At 42.9% G+C, this 22,003-nt stretch overlaps 1 protein-coding gene across 1 annotated transcript in view; it reads right to left on the reverse strand.

Annotated features, from left to right (window-relative positions):
• LOC111153728 (dedicator of cytokinesis 5) overlaps window positions 1–22,003 on the reverse strand; it is a 210,776-nt gene that overhangs the window by 29,287 nt on the left and 159,486 nt on the right. The window contains exons 32-40 of the mRNA XM_022512914.1: window positions 21,019–21,077; window positions 20,552–20,706; window positions 19,824–19,909; window positions 17,475–17,634; window positions 16,672–16,712; window positions 15,926–16,016; window positions 13,015–13,134; window positions 8,326–8,415; window positions 6,320–6,424 (exon numbers count right to left, since the gene is read on the reverse strand). Coding sequence (XP_022368622.1) covers window positions 6,320–6,424; window positions 8,326–8,415; window positions 13,015–13,134; window positions 15,926–16,016; window positions 16,672–16,712; window positions 17,475–17,634; window positions 19,824–19,909; window positions 20,552–20,706; window positions 21,019–21,077 — 907 coding nt within the window. The remainder of the gene's footprint in view (window positions 1–6,319; window positions 6,425–8,325; window positions 8,416–13,014; window positions 13,135–15,925; window positions 16,017–16,671; window positions 16,713–17,474; window positions 17,635–19,823; window positions 19,910–20,551; window positions 20,707–21,018; window positions 21,078–22,003) is intronic.

The following is a 22,003-nucleotide window of genomic DNA, read 5'->3' on the forward strand; positions in this document are numbered from 1 at the left end:
CTGCTTTGTCGAAGATTAGTTGACCATAGAGTTGAGGGTCTATTTCTGGGCTCTCTATTCTGTTCCATTGATCTATGTGTCTGTTTTTGTGCCACTACCATGCCGTCTTGATGATGACAGCTTTGTAATAGAGCTTGAAGTCCAGAATTGTGATGCCACCAACTTTGGCTTTCTTTTTCAATATTCCTTTGGCTATTCGAGGTCTTTTCTGGTTCCATATAAATTTTAGGATGATTTGTTCCATTTCTTTGAAAAAAATGGATGGTACTTTGATAGGAATTGCATTAAATGTGTAGATTGCTTTAGGTAGTATAGACATTTTCACAATATTTATTCTTCCAATCCAGGAGCATGGAAAATTTTTCCATTTCTTTGTGTCTTCCTCAATTTCTTTCATGAGTACTTTATAGTTTTCTGTGTATAGATTCTTAGCCTCTTTGGTTAGGTTTATTCCTAGGTATCTTATAGTTTTGGGTGCAATTGTAAATGGGATTGACTCCTTAATTTCTCTTTCTTCTGTCTTGTTGTTGGTGTAGAGAAATGCAACTGATTTCTGTGCATTGACTTTATATCCTGACACTTTACTGAGTTCCTGGACAAGTTCTAGCAGTTTTGGAGTGGAGTCTTTTGGGTTTTCCACATATAGTATCATATCATCTGGGAAGAGTGATAGTTTGACTTCTTCTTTGCCGATTTGGATGCCTTTTTTCCTTTTGTTGTCTGATTGCTGAGGCTAGGACTTCTAGTACTATGTTGAATAGCAGTGGTGATAACGGACATCCCTGCCGTGTTCCTGACCTTAGCGGAAAAGCTTTCAGTTTTTCTCCATTGAGAATGATATTTGCAGTGGGTTTTTCATAGATGGCTTTGATAATATTGAGGTATGTGCCCTCTATCCCTACACTTTGAAGAGTTTTGATCAGGAAGGGATGCTGTACTTTGTCAAATGCTTTTTCAGCATCTATGGAGAGGATCATATGGTTCTTGTTCTTTCTTTTATTAATGTGTTGTATCACATTGATTGATTTGTGGATGTTGAACCAACCTTGCAGCCCTGGAATAAATCCCACTTGGTCGTGGTGAATAATCCTTTTAATGTATTGTTGAATCCTACTGGCTAGTATTTTGGTGAGAATTTTTGCATCTGTGTTCATCAAGAATATTGGTCTGTAGTTCTCTTTTTTGATGGGATCCTTGTCTGGTTTTGGGATCAAGGTCATGCTGGCCTCATAAAAGGAGTTTGGAAGTTCTCCTTCCATTTCTATTTTTTGGAAGAGTTTCAGGAGAATAGGAATTAGTTCTTCTTTAAATGTTTGGTAGAATTCCCCTGGGAAGCCTTCTGGCCCTGGGCTTTTGTTTGTTTGGAGATTTTTGATGACTGTTTCAATCTCCTTACTGGTTATGGGTCTGTTCAGGCTTTCGATTTCTTCCTGGTTCAGTTGTGGTAGTTTATATGTCTCTAGGAATGCATCCATTTCTTCCAGATTGTCAAATTTGTTGGCGTAGAGTTGCTCATAGTATGTTCTTATAATTGTCTGTATTTCTTTGGTGTTAGTTGTGATCTCTCCTCTTTCATTCATGATTTTATTTATTTGGGTCCTTTTTCTTTTCTTTTTGATAAGTCTGGCCAGGGGTTTATCAATCTTACTAATTCTTTCAAAGAACCAGCTCCTCGTTTCGTTGATTTGTTCTATTGTTTTTTGGTTTCTATTTCATTGATTTCTTGTCTGATCTTTATGATTTCTCTTCTCCTGCTGGGTTTAGGCTTTCTTTCTTGTTCTTTCTCCAGCTCCTTTAGGTGTAGGGTTAGGTTGTGTACCTGAGACTTTTCTTGTTTCTTGAGAAAGGCTTGTACCGCTATATATTTTCCTCTCAGGACTGCCTTTGTTTTGTCCCACAGATTTTGAACTGTTGTGTTTTCATTATCATTTGTTTCCATGAATTTTTTCAATTCTTCTTTAATTTCCTGGTTGACCCATTCATTCTTTAGAAGGATGCTGTTTAGTCTCCATGTATTTGGGTTCTTTCCAAATTTCCTCTTGTGATTATGTTCTAGCTTCAGAGCATTGTGGTCTGAAAATATGTCACTTCTATTTTCAATGATCCCAATCTTTTGATACTGGTTGAGACCTGATTTAGGACCAAGGATGTGATCTATTCTAGAGAATGTTCCATGTGCACTAGAGAAGAATGTGTATTCTGTTGCTTTGGGATGAAATGTTCTGAATATATCTGTGATGTCCATCTGGTCCAGTGTGTCATTCAAGGCCTTTATTTCCTTGTTGATCTTTTGCTTGGATGATCTGTCCATTTCAGTGAGGGGAGTGTTAAAGTCCCCTACTATTATTGTATTATTGTCGATGTGTTTCTTCGATTTTGTTATTAATTGGTTTATATAGTTGGCTGCTCCCACGTTAGGGGCATAGATATTTAAAATTGTTAGATCTTCTTGTTGGACAGATCCTTTGAGTATGATATAGTGTCCTTCCTCGTCTCTTATTATAGTCTTTGGCGTAAAATCTAATTGATCTGATATAAGGATTGCCACTCTTGCTTTCTTCTGATGTCCATTAGCATGGTAAATTCTTTTCCACCCCCTCACTTTAAATCTGGAGGTGTCTTCGGGTTTAAAATGAGTTTCTTGTAGGCAACATATAGATGGGTTTTATTTTTTTATCCATTCTGATACCCTGTGTCTTTTGATTGGGGCATTTAGCCCATTAACATTCACGGTAACTATTGAAAGATATGAATTTAGTGCCATTGTATTGCTTGTAAGGTGACTGTTATTGTATATTGTCTCTGTTCCTTTCTGATCTACTACTTTTAGGCTCTCTCTTTGCTTAGAGGACCCCTTTCAATATTTCCTGTAGAGCTGGTTTGGTGTTTGCAAATTCTTTCAGTTTTTGTTTGTCCTGGAAGCTTTTAATCTCTCCTTCTATTTTCAATGATAGCCTAGCTGGATACAGTATTCTTGGCTGCATGTTTTTCTCGTTTAGTGCTCTGAATATATCATGCCAGCTCTTTCTGGCCTGCCAGGTCTCTGTGGATAAGTCCGCTGCCAATCTAATATTTTTACCATTGTATGTTACAGACTTCTTTTCCCGGGCTGTTTTCAGGATTTTCTTTTTGTCACTACGACTTGTAAATTTTACTATTAGGTGACGGGGTGTGGACCTATTCTTATTGATTTTGAGCGGGGTTCTCTGCACCTCCTGGATTTTGATGCTTGTTCCCTTTGCCATATTGGGGAAATTCTCTCCATTAATTCTCTCCAATATACCTTCTGCTCCCCTCTCTCTTTCTTCTTCTTTTGGAATCCCAATTATTCTAATGTTGTTTCATCTTATGGTGTCACTTATCTCTCGAATTCTCCCCTCGTGGTCCAGTAGCTGTTTGCCCCTCTTTTGCTCAGCTTCTTTATTCTCTGTCATTTGGTCTTCTATATTGCTAATTCTTTCTTCTGCCTCATTTATCCTAGCAGTGAGAGCCTCCATTTTTGATTGCAGTTCATTAATAGCTTTTTTGATTTCAACTTGGTTAGATTTTAGTTCTTTTATTTCTCCAGATAGGGCTTTTATATCTCCCGAGAGGGTTTCTCTAATATCTTCCATGCCTTTTTCAAGCCCGGCTAGAACCTTGAGAATCGTCATTCTGAACTCTAGATCTGACATATTACCAATGTCTGTATTGATTAGGTCCCTAGCCTTCGGTACTGCCTCTTGTTCTTCTTTTTGTGGTGAATTTTTCCACCTTGTCATTTTGTCCAGATAAGAGTTTATGAAGGAGCAAGTAAAATACTAAAAGGGTGGCAAAGACCCCAGGAAAATATGCTTTAACCAAATCAGAAGAGATCCCAAATCGTGAGGGGGGAGAAAGGGGATAAAAAGAGGTTCAGAAAGAAAATAATAAAAAAAAGAAATAATTAAAAAAAGCAAACGAATAAAGAAAAAATATAAAAAAAACAAAAAATATATCTATATATTAGATAAACTAGTTAAAAAACGTTAAAAAAGAAAAGGGTAAAAGTTTAAAAAAATTTGGCAGAAGAAGAGTAAAAAAAATTGAAAAAGAAAAAAAATTAAATTAACTGCAAGGCTAAAGAATCTTGGGGAGAAAGCCATGAGTTCCGTGCTTTGCTTTCTCCTCCTCTGGAATTCCGCTGCTCTCCTTGGTATTGAAACTGCACTCCTTGGTAGGTGAACTTGGTCCTGGCTGGCTTTCTTGAGATCTTCTGGGGGAGGGGCCTGTTGTAGTGATTCTCAAGTGTCTTTGCCCCGGGCGGAGTTGCACCGCCCTTACCAGGGGCCGGGCTGAGTAATCCGCTCGGGTTTGCTTTCAGGAGGTTTTGTTCCCTGAGCGCTTTCCGTAGAGTTCCGGAGGACGGGAATGAAGATGGCGGCCTCCCAGTCTCCGGCCCGGGGGAGCCGAGAGCCCGGGGCCCCACTCCTCAGTGCGCTCTCAGAGAACAGCGCCCAATTATTCCCGTCACCCTGCCTCCGGCCGTGCTCCGAGCTGACCGAGCCTGCGACCGGTTCAAGGTAACCCCGAGCTGAGAACTCACTCCTCAGCTCTGTCTCTGTAGCCGGCTTCCCCGTTCTAATACCTGCAAGCTCTGTGACACTCAGACACCCCCGGTCCTTCTGTGACCCTGCGGGACCTGAGGCCATGCTGACCCCATGTGGGCTTCACCCCGGTTAAGCCTCTGGAGCGATGTCCCTCAGTGGAACAGAGTTTTAAAAGTCCTGATTTTGTGCTCCGTTGCTCCGCCTCTTGCCGGGAGCCGGCCCCTCCCCGCGCGGTCTATCTTCCCGTCGCTTTGGATTCACTTTCCCGCAAGTCCTACCTTTCAGAAAGTGGTTGATTTTCTGTTTCTAGAATTGCTGTTCTTGTTCTCTTGATCTCCCATTGGATTTGTAGGTGTTTGCAATCTTTAGATAAGCTATCTAGCTGATCTCCTGCTACTGAAGTAGTCTCAGCCTGCTACTTCTCTGCCATCTTGACTCCTCCTAAATTTACTATCTTTAGGGTAAATTCTCTGAATTTTGACAAACATCACCATGATCACAATCAAGATACACAACAGTTTCACCACCAGGCAAAATTTCTATGTGCCTCTGAAGCCCAACCCTCCTCCGCTGCTACCAGACGACCACTCATCTGCTTTCCACCCCTGCCGTTCAGTGTCGGCCTGGCCAGATCCATATAAATAAAATCGAAGAGGACATGGACTTTCTGGTCTAAGATCTTTTACTCGGCACAGTGCATCCGAGACTCATCCATGTGCTTGTGTGGATCAGGAGTTCATTCTTTTTTATGACTGAGTTGTATGCCATCGCACAGCTATCCCACAGGTTAGTTATCTCTTCACCAGTGGAGGGACATGTGAGCTGCATGCTGTCTTTGGTGATTATAAATACTAAACAATCACGTGCAATTTTTTTTCCTGTGAACGTAAGTTTTTATGTTACTTGGTAACTACTCCCTGGTTAACCAACTCTTAGAGCACAGACTACCCGCCTCGGTCAGTTTCAATCTCCACTCGTTGGCGTGATTACTTAATTACCGTTACACCTGTGAAGCTGTGAATTCCGAGAGTAAGGACCATATCTGACTGGAATCTGCCTCATGTGTGCCTGGCACACAGCAGGCACTTGCTACATAGTTACTGAATGGATGAGTTACCTCCTCCTGGGGCACGATGAGGAATGTAAAGTACTTCTTTTCTCACTTTTTCTTAAATCAGGGGAAGGAAAACGGATAGTATGTTTAAACACAGCCAGCTCTACAGAGACTTCCTTTTTTGTGTGGGGGAAAAAATATCAGATTTTATTTGTTTTGTAGATTTTAAAATCGGTATCATGTTATAGAAAATTTTGAGAAGGAAGAATAACATGGTCCTTCTCACTATTACAACACCTGTTTTTATTTTTGTGAAACTTCTGCAGTCTTTTCCTCGGAATATTTGCTTTCCAACCAGCTCAGGCTGGAAATAAAACAAACAACTAAATACATCAATCCACACTTTTCTCCAGCCTGACCCACAGCAGCAGACCCATGGAGGCAACGGTTCTCTTTCCCTTTTTCATTCCACCTGGGAAAAGCCATTTTACAAAGGAGTTGCCAGAATACCGGAGGCTGGGGTGTGGGGTGAAGAGGCCGGCCACGCAGGAAGTGGCTCCCCTCCCCGGCCTCCCACAGTGAGGACGCGGGCCTCCAGCTGCTAACACATGAGGCCCATCTGGAAAAGAGATGAAGACTGTCCCTCCTTCAGACTGCACGGCTTAATGGCTCGGAGGACCACCCTGAGGTTTCTTACCCGGAGGAAAGAAGGAAAGCCCTGTCCGTAGTATCCAACAGCAAAGTATTCAGGCTGAGGCCTCATTGCTTTAATGATGTTCTCATAAAACGAGGCTCTTTTTTTCTGGAAAACAAAACAAGACATTCCACAGGGAAGTTACAAGGGCACCACTGAGGGGTGGGGAAGATCAGACTATTTGCTTTGTTGTTTCCCATGAGCCAACAGGCAAATGAACAGTCTTTGGAAAATATCCTTGTGGGCCAAGAAGCTATCCCTTTCTTGGATGGAAGGGTTTGGACCTGGGTCTGTGAATGAGCCTTGGATGGTCTGGCAATCTCCAGAGTTGCCTGCGGGAAGACACAAGCGGTGTGCGTTCCTCTGTAAAGGGAGGCAGTGTTTAGCTCTCACCAGTTTTCTGAAGAGGGTTCAGGACCCCTAAAAGGTTAAAAAGCCCCTTTTGAGATTCGCGGATGGTGGCTGCACTTAAACAGAGATACAGGAGAAAAGAAGATAAAGAACTTTCGGGTTCACACAGGTGGTTTCGATTAAAGTCCTAAGTTCAGCTACGAGTGCCCAGAAGGTGGTGGTGATGTTCTGTTTTTCAGTGTCTGGTCTCAGCGCTATCATTAATCCTTCCCTTGGGAACAGGTTTTCTGGCCAGAGCTGAGAGTAAGCCTTAAAGAGAGCAAAATAGGTAGCCAGACCCTTCGGGGCACGTCCCTAGGCCCCTCTCACAATGGTCCCGTGACCATTTACTTACTTTAGTATTTACTTACTCTATTTAGGTGAAGGTTTCTAGCACGTTTTCTTAGCAGGGTTAACATGGCGTATCACTAATTGCTCCATTTAGTTAAGGAAATTAAGAAGCGATTTTCTGTGTGTGATGATAGCAGGAGCTGGTACAACATACCGGCAAGCTGTTTTCAAAGTGATCTGACGACTATCCCCTCAAAGAAGCTACACTTGACCTTGAACAACATGTATTTAAAATGGATGAATCTACTTACATGCAGATATTTTTGGTAAATACAGTATAGTATGGGAATTCTCTTCCTTTCAATTTCTTAACATTTTTCTCCAGCTTACTTTATTGTAAGAACAGTATATAATACATATACAAAATATGTGTTGATCAACTGTTTATGTTATCAGTAAGGCTTCTAGTCAGCAATAGTCAACAATAGGCTATTAGTAGTTAAGTTCTGGGGGAGTCAAAAGTTACATGCAGATTTTCAACTGTGTCGGGGGTTGGCTCCCCTAAACTCCCCTCCTTCAATTGTGCAAAGATCAACTGTATTATTACATAACAACAGGTGACTTGACCTTTTGTGATTCCACTACTAAAAATTATCAAATGTAATGTGTGTTGGCCTACCACTGGACATTCAGAGTGTTATTTTTGTTTTGCTGTTTTGTTTTTAAATAGTTGGGTCTGTGCCGGTGGCCAGGCACGGCACAGAAGTTCATGGAACTATAATGTGTGTAAGCACCGCAGTGACATTTTGGGAGAAGGAGGGAGGCAAAATTTGAGACCCAAGATCCAGCAGAAGCATTTAACAACATACCAAGATGTGCCTAACAAAACACACACATGCACACACACACAAAAAACAAAAAGAAGGCTCATAGATTGGCAGGATGGGCACTACAGAACGAGTGATTCTGACAGAAGATATCAGAAGATATCTGAACTATGGACAGTGTTCACAGAAGGCAGAGTAACCAAGAGGGTGAAGAGGAGATGGGTCAGGAATATGGAGGGTCCCTACTCTAGGGAAACAATATGCACAGGGAAGAGAGAGAGGTCTGGAGGCAAGGATCCTGGGCCCTTTATCAGAAATAATTCAGAGGAATAATGATAACACCTTTAGGGCCTCACCTTTTTTTCATTTTTCTTTCAAGCAAGGTTTGCTTTCCCACTGTAAAGAACACGGTTTAGCTTGACTATCTCAAAAGTAGACATTTTCACGAACACAAATTTGGCATCCCTGTCGGACCCTTGCCCTGTGCTGACCCGGACTCACCAGCAGGTTGCCAAGGCCCTCGTAGTCAAATACTTTGCTCTCATAGGTCTCGGCAAGCTCTTTGCTCAGTTTGATGGCCTTCTCCCACATCTTGGAAAAAACAAAAGTAGGGTTACAAGCGGAGAACAAAGCAGTCACGGATCTGTCTGCAAAAGCCAGGGGAGAGCGGCCGACGATGGCCAAGGAGCCAGGTGGGTTGAGTTTCTGCAAGTATTCCCGCCACGCCTCACCTCCTGGACCAACTAAACCTTTTCTTCTGGCATGAAAACGCTACTCTATCTTGGCTGCTTTCCCAGGGGGCATGTTCTAGAATTCTGTTTGCAAGAACATGAAGAACACCACGTGTCCCAAAGAAAGCGATACTGTACTGAAAGGGCAAAGCACTAAGACCACTGAGAGCTGAGAGGAACCCGCTCCAAAGCCTGGGTTTTGAGAGCTTGTGAATCTCGCTGGAGGGGAAAGGAAGTTAGTGTGGGCCTTAGTTCTGGTTCTGGAGTGTGTGTGTACGCTTTGAATTAGGTAGTTTGGGAGAAAGACTAACCACGCTGTTGTGTGGAATTTGGGAAACTGTTTCTCCAGTTTTGAGCACTGATTCCCTATCTCTGACCAAACCATCTGCTTAGTCAAAGAGTTTTAAGAAAAATGCCTTTTTGCTAGGACACTTGATGCCCTAAGAAACAATGATGTTTCTTGTATTGATGAACATTGTAAGTTTACTAATGACCATTTAAGACACGGCTTACTGGAGATACATGCATGGTATCTGAGGCTAGCATCCCACACTGAGCCCTCTGTTCCTTTTGATATTTCATAAAATGTCTCTTAGGTGGATGCTCATAATAACACAGCATCTGGTAATTTCCTACTTGATTTTTTTTTTTAAGATTTTATTTATTTATTTGATAGACAGAGATCACAAGTAGGCATAGAGGCAGGCAGAGAGAGAGAGAAGCATGCTCCCTGCCGAGCAGAGAGCCCGATGCGGGGCTCAATCCCAGGACCCTGAGATCATGACCTGAGCCGAAGGCAGAGGCCCAACCCACTGAGCCACCCAGGCGCCCCTCCTACTTGATTTTTATTAACAGGTACTATGCTCCACTGTTTCTAGCTGCTGAAGGAATGTAGGCGCAGTTCACGTACAGTTGTAAAAAAGATTTAAAAATTAAGTCTTTTAAAATCATCATTTGCCAAATTTACCCCCTCTGAAATTTCAGGGCTGGGATCCCTGGAAAAGGCTATGAAATGTGCCATATGGAAACCATTCCAGATCAGCTGGGCCTGGAGCAGGAAGCCCATCAACAGTATCCAAGAAGTCAAGCTCGCTCCTCATTTACCAAATACTAAGTTATGTCAGAAACAGGGAGACAGCCTGGCACAGAGCTTCTCAAAGTGTGTGGTCCCTGGTCTCTGGGAGTCCCCAAGATCCTCTCACAGAGTCCCTATGATCACAATTACCTTCTTAGTAATAATAATATATTTGCCTTTCTCAGTCCTCATTCTCTCATGCAGGGGGGTTTCCCACAACTACCGAATGGGTAGTACCACTGGAGACGGAATGCAGAAAACAGATATGAGGATTCTGCTGTTTCCTACCAAGCCAGATGCTGGAGAGATTGTCAAACATGTCAAACAATGCCACTCATATCACTATTTTTTTGGAAAATATAGTAATTTTCAATAAATATGATTTATATTCATAGTAAAAAGTTCCTTCAGAGAACAAGTAAATAAATATTTTAAGATTTTCTGTTTTAATTTCTAAGGATACTTGTATCAGTAGATACAATCCATGTGGGAAAAAAAGCTCTTTGGGATCCTCAGTGATTTTTGAGCAGGTCAAGGGGCACAGAGACCAAAGACCTTGAGCAAATATACTTGGTCAATGGGCCTCAAGTTTTTCATCTGTAAAAAAGATATAATACCTACCTAACAGGGCTTTAGGGAGAATTAAATTAGAAAAAAAGCCTGGAAATCACTCAAAACAGTAACTAGCACTAAATAGATGCTAGCTACTTTATCATGATGAGTATCTGCCTGATTTTATTTATATATATATTTTAAATATTTTATTTATTTGACAGAGAGAGAGAGACCACAAGTAGGCTAAGAGGCAGGCAGTGAGAGAGGGGGAAGCAGACTCCCTGCTGAGCAGAAAGCTGGATGTGGGGCCCCATCCCAGGACCCTGAGATCATGACCTGAGCTGAAGGCAGAGGTTTAACCCACTGAGCCACCCAGATGCTCCACTGCCTGATTTTTTCTTATATTAATTTTTTTTGTTTCATTTTTTAAAAAAATTCCAGTTAGTTAGCATATAGCGTAGAGTTAGTTTCAGAAGTAGAATTCAGTGATTCGTTACTTACATAAAACACCCGGTGCTCATCAGAACAAGTGCCCTCCATAATGCCCATCACCCTTCTAGCCCATCCCTCCACCCATCACCCCTCCAGTAACCCTCAGTTTGTTCTCTATAGTTAAGAGTCTGTTTCATGATTTGTCTCTTTTTTTCTTCTCCCATGTTCCTCTATTTTGTTTCTTAAATTCCACATATAGTATTTGTCTTTCTCTGACTTATTTCACTTGGCATCATACTCTCTAGCTCCACCCATGTCATTGCAAATGGCAAGATTTCATTCTTTTTGAAGGCTAAGTAGTATTCCATTGTATGTGTGTGTGTGTGTGTGTGTGTGTGTGTGTGTGTGTGTGTATCTTCTTTATCCATTCAGCAGTGGTTGGACATTTGGGCTCTTCCCATAACTTGGCTATTGTTTAAAATGCTGCTGTAAACATTGGGGTGCATGTATCCTTTCAAATCAGTACTTCTGTATTCTTTGGGTAAATACCTAGTAGGAAATTGCTGGGTCATAGTGCAGCTCTATTTTTAACATTTTGAGGAACCTCCATACTGTTCTCCAGAGTGGCTACACCAGTTTGCATTCCCACCAACAGGGCACGAGGGTTCCCCTTTCTCTGCAGCCTCCCCAACATCTGTTGTTTCCTATGTTGTTAATCTTAGCCATTCTGACAGGTGTGAGGTGATACCTCACTGTGGTTTTGATTTGTTTTTCCCTGATGATGAGTGACACTGAGCATCTTTTCATGTGCCTGTTAGCCATCTTCTTTGGAAAAATGTCTATTCATTTCTTCTGCTCATTTCTTAACTAGATTATTTGTTTTTTGGGTGTTGAGCTTTGTAAGTTCTTTACAGATTTTGGATACTAACCCTGCATTAGCTATGTCGTTTGCAAACATCCTTTCCCATTCCAAAGGTTGTTTGGGCTTATTTACTTATTTCACAAACAGGTTCGCTGCTAAATCAGGAATAGTGCCTGGAAATGGCAGTCCATAAGAACTCTCCAGACCTCTGAAACGAGTCAAATCTAGGATGTGTTTTGTTTGGATAGTACATGTTTTTTTTCCTTCCTCCCCTGACGCCTTCCATATTTTTTTCCTATTTTAAAAGCCTTTCAGTTAGCCATGCTGACCAACCAACTAGAGACTCCACAACTTCCTGCCTAGTTCACATGTTTACCTTTTTTCAGAGCCCCTGGGTAATTAATTAGGCCCCTTGTTACCTATGGTGTTAGGCAAGTCGTGGCCTGGGTGTGGGGTGTGCACCAGGCGCTGGCCACAATCTCTAGAGAATGCACTGAAAATCATGGTGCTAGCTCCTGGCACTCAGCAGTATTCAAAAGGTAAAATTATGGTTATGGAGAATCAGGCTCTGGGCTGCCCATTATATCCTCCATTGGGTTAAGTGTCCTGAATAACTGATCTTTATTGACTTTGTTAGCCTAATTTATCTATTCATTTGCTCTCCCACTAAAAATACCAAAATTCAAAGAAACACATAGGAATAATAAAGAGTAAGTCATGAGTCATTGTTTTAAAATAAAGGATTTGTGTGGTCTTTATCCTGAGTCCCTGTGAGGGAGCTTCTAAGTCCCTGGAATTTCTCCAGTGATGGGAGTGTCTTTGTTGTTTCTGGTGGGCCCCTCAGACCACACCTGAATTTATACTAGTGAGAAACTCACGGTGGGCCTCGAGATGGTCTCAGAATGGGGTTGGCCTTGCCAGACTGCAGCCCACGGATCAGAAGATCAGAGCCCTGATCTACATGGAATCAGCCAGACCTCCAGGGAGGAGAGAGCTGCTGGAAACAGAGTTCACTCACATGGCCAAAGGTTCAACCAACGAAGGCTTCAAATGAAACCCCAACAAAAACTACGCACAGAGGCCCAGGTGAAATTCTCATCTGTTTGCTAGGAGGCCAATGTGCCCCGAATCCACTCATGGGAGAGGACACAGGAGCTCTGCATATGCAATGCTCCTTAGACCTTGCCCTATGTTTTTCTTCAATTGGCTGGTCCTGATTTGCGTCCTTTAAGACAAAACTGTAATTGTAAGCACAGCACTTTACCAAGTTTTGTTAGCTGTTCCAACGTATTATCAAATCTGAGGGGTTCACAGGACACCCTCCCCGAATTTACTGTCAGTTGCTGATCCATGTGGGTAACCCAGAAACCCCCGAACTGTGGCTGGTGTCTCAAGTGAGGGCTGTCTGACTGGGGACTACTTCCTGAACCTGAGGGAACTGGGTTAACTGTGGGTAGTTGGCATCAGAACTGCCCTGCAACACTGCAGCCAATTTCTTCCTTTCCCTAATACAAAACAGACAGCCCAATACTCACTTTGCCTTTGTCAAAGTATGATATGATTTCTTGATACAGCTTCTCTTTAAGCTCTTGCTGGGTATAGACATAGTAACTGTCCCTCTGAAGCAAATGGGGTACACAGGGCTTATCCGACCACTGAAAAACAAACAAAAGGAACAAAAGAGATGAACGTAACACGTCGGTTAAGTAAATCAATTAACCAAAGGAGATCCATGTAACAAATATTCAACCGATAAAAGTCACAGACATATTTGTATATATTTTTGATTCAGCCGTATTGTTTAGATTATTTATTAAACACAAAAATTATCCCACCCCCCAAAATAAGACGTATGTCAGTTTCAAAACAAGTAACCCCAAATGAGCCACCACGTGAAGCATTGCTGTGAACAGTAGTGAAGTTGGGCGGAGGGCTGCCCAACACACCTGCTGGGCACTGAAGGTACCACACGGACAACGGGATGAAAGAAAAAAATTACAAGTATGAAAATGGGAAGGAAGGGGTAAAACTATGACCGTGCAAAGACTGTCTTCTTCATAATCCATTTCTTCACATAGCATGCCAACTGAACAACTATCACAGATAATGAGAGAATTAAGTAGTGGCATAAAAATTAACAAATTTAGCAATAATTTAGAGGTGGGTTCCCAGGAATAGATAACCATGTTGAAGAGATAAGACCAGGACTAGAATAAACCCCAAATGAGAAGATATCCAGGTACAACGCGAATGTACTTAAGGCTACTGAACGGTCCACTTAAAAATGGTTCAAACAGTGAATGTTAAGTTCTGTATATTTTACCATAATTGCATTAAAAAAGAAAAGATACCTATGAATCAACATAACAAGGAATATGCAAGACTTCTACACAAGAAAGCTTAATACATCATTGAAGGGCAGGAAAGCAGACTTGAACAAATGGAAGTCCTAACATGTTTTTGGATAAGAAAATGCTACTCCATAAACATGGAAATTCTTCCTATATCAGTGTTTTAATTTCATGATTCCAAAGTCCACATGGAAAAATAAATACAAAGGAATAGGGCAGAAACCTCTGAAAAAAAAGCAGTAATGAAGAGTAACTACCAGGTAGTGAAACGTACCACAAAACAGTGTGGTCCTGGTGCGTGAACATACAGAGTTCACTCAGACCATGCAAAAGTGTATGCAATCTGGTAAGAGACTTGCCTTGTGTACCTGATAAAGATGGAATATTATCCCAATGAGGAAAATATGGACAATACTTAATAAAGAGCACCCCTAAATTCAGTAGCTAGTTGTGGGGGAGAGCTGCATCCATACCTCAAACTTTATGCCAAGGTAGAGTTTAACTCTCTGAGACAAAAGGACCTATAGTCACCGACATACCAGAGTCTCTCTGTGATCAGTCCACAGTCAACAAGCTCTCCTACCATCCCAAATGCAATACGCTTGTTAGTGCCCTAAACCTGAACATGAATTGTGAATGGCTTCCCTGGGAAGTGGTGAGGCAGAAGACTCCTGTTCTTAATGACAAAGCTAAGAACAATGCACATGCCTTATTTTAGTAAAAAAATTAAATTACACCAGAAAATTAATTGCTAGGGGCAAGAATGGCGACAGGGAGATGTAATAGGGGGCTACCGCCATGCTCCAGGGGAGAGATAATGGACCAGGACAACAGCAAGACGATAAAGAAAAGTGGATAGAAAGAAGAGACAATCAGGATCCCTAAACGATGTCTGCACTCCCGTGTTCACTCAGCATTGTTCACAGCAGTCAAGACACGGAAACAGCCTAAGCATCCAACAATGGATAAAGAAGGTGTGGGATATATATGCAACGGAATGCCATTTAGTCATGAGAATGAAGGAAATCCTGCCATTCTGGGCAACGTGGATGGCCTTTGGGGTGTTACAAGTGAAACAAGCCGGAGTGAGAAAGACAAAGATTACCTGGTAGCTCTTACACGTGGGCTCTAGAAAAAGCCAAACACATGAAAACAGAGGACAGTGGTGGTTACCAGGAGCTTGGGGGTGGCAGGGCACTGGGGAGATGTTATTTGAAGGGGGCAAGTACAACCAGAGCATAAATAAATCCCAGACACCTAACACATAGTGATTACAGACAACAATACCGTACCACAAACTTCACATTTTCTGGGAGACTAGATCTTAATTGTTCCCATGCCAAAAAATAAAAAAGGCAAGCATGTGCCTTGCGAGAGGAGTTCACAATCGCTACTGGTCTGTGATTCTAGCTCGGCCTCGATGTGGGAGGGTGAATAAAAGATGACAACAGGTATTTGCCTGAGCACCCGGGTGAAGGTGCTTTCCCTTTATGAAAATGGGAAGAAAGAAGAGGCTAGGAAAGGTTCCGAGAGCACCGTGGGGAATGGCAGCTTCTGTTACTGCCGGGAGAAGTGTGAGCTATTAACCGCTCCAAGACTGTGATATGGAAGGAACAGTTCATACACAAATGCAAAGTTAGTGGACTGATCAGAACTAGAAATCATGACTCAGGATCCATGACACGTAGGTATATGTATATCCCTGGCACACAACTCTGACTCTGTAAGAGAGTATAAGTAGGGGAGTGCTACTATATTCATTTACAGCTCATCTCTTGGCAGTTCTAGGATGATTTTCTACATACATTAATTAAAGTGTATTTTGTTTCTTCAATGAGACTGTCAGTTACTGGAGGCCCTTAAGCTGCGCTCTGCTTCCAAAGGATTTTTAAACAAATGATAACTGACATTTTCCCCACCCCCGCAGAAAATAAGCGGTGCTTGTTTAGAAGGCATACGAGTGCTCTTGGATAGAAGGATCTCCCTTGAATACGGCTCCTTCCCATCCAAAGTCATGAAGCTGCAGGATTTGGTCCCAAAGGGCTTGGACAGGGGACTGCCACGCAGTGGAAAAAGGCACGCCTGACCCACTTACCTGCAGAAGCTCGGCATGGAGGAGGAGGGTGTAGGCGGCTTCTGTGTAGTTTTCAGAGTCTCGGTGCAAATCCCGCAGCTTGTACAAGTACCTGGGCAGAAGGGGAGAAAGGGGGCACTCTGCCGTTCGGGTTCAGCTCATTCCGCAACTGCACCACAGCCTGCTTCCCCGGCTTACCTTCCCTCCTTTTTCACAGACTAAGGACTCCATCACCTCCTGTCTTCCTCTCCCTCTACCCCTCTCTGCTGCTTCTTGTCTGCATGTCTTTCCCACTCCAATGGCTCTATTTTGTACTCTTCCTTTAATGCAGTGGTGCTCAGTTTTGTTTTGTTTTGTTTTTTTTAATGTCATAAACCCCCTTGGGAAACCTCTCCCCGAGAAAATGCATTTGGTTAAAGTCCAAGTTTGTTCCATGCTCAGGGCTTTCAGCATCCCAGGCTGACGGTCCCTGACACAAGGCACCTGTCCATCCATGCTTCTGACCTATGCAGCCTTTCCTGACTGCTCTGGCCAGTCTTCCATCCTTCCCCGGAATGCCAACACCATCCTCCCTACGCGCTCCCTCAGGCTGGACTTATGCATTTGTCTAAAGAGTTTACCTTTTCCGGGGGAAGGGGGCAGCTCTCCTACTTTTTTAGTGTCTCTTAAAGCAGCAAATGGTGTTGGGACTCAGCATTTGTTTACCAAAGAAATAAATAATAAAGCCAGGACATAAATGGCAAAAGCAGAAATCTCCTCCAGCTTACCTTATGTATATGTCCTCTCTCTTCTTCTCTTTATAAAAATTCTACCAAAAAAAGGGGGGGCAGAAATACCAATGTAAGTCAAAGGTTATGGACAAGCTGGCCACAGAAATGGCCAAACCACTACGTTTACAGTGTCACTTTTCCAGAGGCTATTGTTTTCCTTTAACACAGGAAGGAAGTTTCCTTTAACTGCCACAAAAAAAGGTAGTCATCATTTATAAAGTTAAGTTGAAAAATTTTTTAGGACTCATGCCTCTAAAAAACATGAGGGAAACTCTCTAAGTGAACAGATAGCCAACTGGTACTTCAGTCAATGGGTGGTCTTTTTTTTTTTTTTCTCAAGGGGTCAGTGGAGTCAGACTCTTTCTTTCTATTAAGCAGAGGAATGCAAAGCAGCCTAGACGTCTGTGGTCCCGGCTACACATATCTAGGGAAAGGCAAGACCACAGAGCTCTACACCATGAGGACTCCATAGACTCTCTCTCGTGATATAGTGTTTCTGATGCAACATTTTCAACAACAAAGCAACCACATATAAACAAGACAGAGGAAAAGGTGAATGATGGTCTTCGAGCAAGAGTGGAGCCAAGGGCTTGGGTTTCACTTTCCATCCCCATGTCTGTGGGAGCTGACTTCTGAGTCCAAAGCTGAGTCAGCAGTTCCAGCTGAACTCGGCAGGATGCAGACTCCATATAGGTAGCCCCTGGGTAGCTTTGGGCCTGGGAGATCTACTCAGAGCTGAGCTACGCCTGCAGGGGTGGCCCAGTGGTGCCCTCTTGCCAACCCAGGGGCCTGGCACCTACCAGCACGTTCACAGTACAGCTCATGCGGTTCTCCTTGCTCTCGTCATGCATGATAATGGTTCTGTAGTCCAGCAGGTGCTCTAACAGGCTGCTGACCAGGAATGCGAACACTTCTCCAGAGGTGGCGAGGTACTTATGTTTCCGGCAATGTTCTAGGAGCCTGGAAGGGTGGACACAGAAACAGATGCCCCATTTGCATACTGTCTGTCATTCCAGCACCGTTAGTGAGCACTGTCCAAGGTTCCGGCAGCAGGTGGCGCCAAACCAGGAGACACACACCTTCTGTGTGAGGCCGTCCCATCCAGGGCTCCACTTACGCCGTCCCTCCAGGTGACTCAAGTCCTACATTGTCTTCAGGGCTTTGATTCAAGTCTCACTGTCATTTAAAATCCCAGCCCACAATGCCCATCTTTGAACTTCTATCTGTACTTGCTTTTTGTTTTTGTCTTTGTCAGTACCACAGAAACGAGAACATTTGCCCAGAAGGTTTATGTATGCTATCTGATCAGTCTACTGAAACTGAAAGGGACCATCTTTTTATGTCTTCATTCTCCCTAAAGCCTAGCACTTCCCCCTAGCATCCTGCGGGCATTCTGGAAAGGCCTGGATCAGTGCCCAATCTAGAGGACACTAGGAATCTAGTGCACATCCACACACGTGCCTCTTCAGATGAAAGTGTCATTTAGCAACAGCAACAACAAAAATGCAAAGTTGTAAATAAATAAGCTGAGGATAAATTTTTGACCTAAACCTTCTCCTGTTGGATCCAAATAGAGCAAAGCTATTCTACAAGGGCTTCTTGGATTTGATAACTACAAAAAAACTCAGAGAACAAGATAAAAAAAGAGAAAGAAATAGGCTCAAAGAATTAGTCCAGACTTCAGAATTATTCTTGAACACCGGAGATGTGTATAGTCATATTTTTATGAGTTAGCGATTCAGGAAGAATGGAGGGGAAAAAAAAAAAAAAAAGACCTTACAGTGAAAAATCAGCTTGGGACTTATCATTTGTAAATTGTGTGTGTATATATATCTGTACAGGTATGTAATTTCTCCATTTAATTCTTGTATGAGATCCAAATTACAAGAGTGATAATGTGGGGTTTGAAACTCAAACAGGTAAACTTAACGGAAACAGGATAAAAAGATCAACGAACGGGTCTTGTCATCCACTAAAAGCAAACTAAGAAAGAGTACTCATTCTTGAAAATATAGCTGAGTCATCAATTCAGTTCCATTTCTGAGCACCCAGTGTGCTCTGGCTCCTTAAATCTTAAAAAACAAAAAAGAAAACAGAGTTGGGAGTCCCTGTCCCCAAGCACAGTCTAGTGTGCATCACTTCCACGAAAGAGATGGACAACAAAATGACAGAGGCATACGCCCAATCAACAGGTGACCAGCTGGTCGGTATCCCAGAGGCTAGAGAATCCAAGAAATGGGTTGTCACAGGTAGTGAGCACCATGGACAATGGTGGACTGAAGATGGTGGCGGTGACCAGCACAAACCCACAGTAGTGACGCCCCGTCAGCTCGGGCTCAGTAACAGACGCCATGCTAAGGTGTCACCTCATTGAGTCCTCAATCAATACCAAAGCCTATGGGCCATCCGTGTGGATGAAAAAACGAAAGCCATCAGAGAGGTCAGAACACTGGTCCAAGGTCACACTCCTGGGTTATGGCGAAAATGAGATTTGAGGGTTTCTCTAATTCCAACCCGCAAGTGTTTTTAACTGCCTTTTTATGTTGTGATCCCATACATGCAAAGGAGAATTCAGAGGGCAGAAGGGGTGTGAGGGGTATGTATGGGGGGATAGGAAGTGGCGGTGACAGTGGGAGCACAGGAGGGAATGGAAACGTCAGATGCGAGGGAGGGGAGTAGGGCAGTGCAAAGACCAGCCTGGCTGGAGATATAACAGGTGTTCTTAGAGCCTGTCTACTGGACAGAAGGTACTTTTAAAGGTAAAGCAGACTTTGAAATGTTTTTATTTTCCCTTCCTCCTTTAAAAAGGGGCTTTGGAGCCATAATTAGAGGTACTAGCACTTTTGGTGAAGTTCAGCGATTCAAACACTGGGCAAAATGCCATTGCTCGGTACATCTCCCCTTCTCCTCCATCTGCTCTGTTCTCGAGGGGCTGGGCTGGCCAGGAAAACATGGACATTTGACTCACTCAGACAAACAAATGTCAGCAGTGGATGGTGGAAACTCCATTAACCCCGCTGAGGACCATTTGTGGTGGTGACCCCTGTGCTTCTGGGACTTCTCGACTTGTCTGGAAGGGCAGCAGAAGTCTGCTTCTCTCCACCACTAAATGATGTATCAGTTTGAGACTTTGTTTCTGAAATACTCACAGTTTCTCCAGAAGGACCTTGTATTGTTCATCTCCTCTGCCCCCTTCCACCTCTTGGTCCAGCTTTGTGATCAACTCGTTCTCAAACTGAAAGCAGGGTCAGAATGTCACAGGAGAATGCCAGGTATTCTTAGAAGAGGGCACGTAAGCCACCCAGCCAACATTTCTAGATTCGACCCAACCCTTTTATTGAACTGTGAACACTTGCCAACATATTATAGGGAAAGATCATACTTCATGTCTTCCATTAATCATGTGCCAGGGCCCTACTGAAACGCTCTATACTAGACTCATGTTACTTTGTCCTTTGCTTTACATTGTAGGAAATAGAACAGCCTTTCTTCCTTTGAAGGAGACGTCAAAACACAAGACCACTTCCTTTGAGGGAGACCTCAAAATAAGAGACCACCGCATGAGTTTCTCAATCCCCAGCACTATTTTCCCAGCTATATTGCAACAGATAGAACTAAGATGCGTGATGTCAAATTTTAATTACCCAGAGATGCAATGCTATTTGGGGAAACACATGGAGCAAAAAAACCATTTCTAGGCCATGGGATAGAACATCCCATTCTGTCTCTAAGCGTTTTACAAAATGTAAAATGTAAACAGTTTTTAGACCAACTTGGATTTGTATTACTCAGGCTACGGCTCCACTCTAGAGAAAGAAAGTAAGCAAGAGTGGACTATATATCTGCGCATTCGGAAGACTCCAGTTCTACCACTTACCATATGGAAATTGCCGTTCCCGCTGAAGTTGAACTCACACTGCATCATGTCAAAGAAAATGGGGATGGTGGCTTTCCGGAGCTCGACCTCAGGGGTCAGGGTGACCTCAAGAATGGGACCCACCATGGAAGGGATAAATTTGATTTTGTGGGGACCTGAAATGAAAGTAAGCGAGGATATTAAAAAGTGATTTCACTGGAAGTCAAGTGTCACCATGTTCCTCCAAGGGGCCAGAAGAAAAGAAAAAGGTCATGGGGGTAAAATCAACTCAGTTCAGAGGAGTGACTAAATGTTACATTCTGATAACATATGGATGTCACAATGCAAGACCTACAAGTCAACTTTCACTTCTAGACACACAGACAATGAAGTCTCAGGGTTACTGGGAATTAGAATCAGAAGAACCCGCCACAGGGAGCTTATTACACAGGACTTGTGCATGGGCCAGTTCAAGGTCATACACTCACCCAGGTTATACCACATGTCCCGGATTCTGAAGCCGATCTCCTTTCTCATGTCCCCGTACCTAGGAAGATCATCAACAAGAAAAAGATCTGCAGTGGAAATCAGTTCATATATTAAAATGATGAGGTGAGTAGGAATGGCCTGTTGCCCCTCTCGGTCACGTTTATGACAGGTCTGAGGCAAGGTCACTTTACGAGATGCAGTCAACACTGAAAAGAACTCCCAAAGAGAACTGGGCTACATGGAGAGGGGGGCTTTACTAGCAGGAGGGGGCCACATGTGAACACTGAAAAATAACTTAGAAATGAAATTGTCAAACTTATTGAAGGGAGAAGGGGGGGACTATTCTGGCCACAGTTAAGAAAAGAAACAAAACAAAACATACCAAGCGCTAATGAAAAGGCAGATGAATGAGGTATGATGTAGTCAAGTGACTGATGTCGGACAAACATGCTGACTTTACGTATTTTTTATTTGAGTAACCTACCCACACTTCAGTACGTTCTTCAAAGTACTCACACTGAGAAGCTCTAGATACACCTTCTCAGTGGAGGGGGGTGCTGTCCCCCGAGGGGTGAAAGTTGGTCCTTGGGGGCACAGCAGGCTTACTGTTCTTATGTGTGAAGTACAAATCACATATTACTATATGTGACATGCAGCAGATCTGTGGTATTAATATTTTGGGGGAAGTGTGATTAGGAAACCAATTTCTGAAAAGGTTCTTTATAGGAGTCAATATGAAAAAAGAGAGAGAAAGAGAAACGGTCATCTAGACAGTGGTTCAGGGCTGGAGAGTAATCAAAATCACCCGGATATCTCTTAAAGAACATACAGGCCTGGGGCTACTAGAAACAGCGTGGGTCAAAAGTAGATATGGCCAATGTTCCCTGGGAACTTGAATGAGCATCTATGGCCCATCCTACAACCGCATTTCAACATTTTCTGTTCACTGCACCAAACACTATTTTCAAATTCCTCTTTTGTAAA

This window comes from Enhydra lutris, unplaced genomic scaffold (assembly GCF_002288905.1).
Source record: "Enhydra lutris kenyoni isolate GAN:26980312 unplaced genomic scaffold, ASM228890v2 scaffoldscaffold3, whole genome shotgun sequence".
In the NCBI taxonomy this organism is placed as follows: Eukaryota; Metazoa; Chordata; class Mammalia; order Carnivora; family Mustelidae; genus Enhydra; species Enhydra lutris.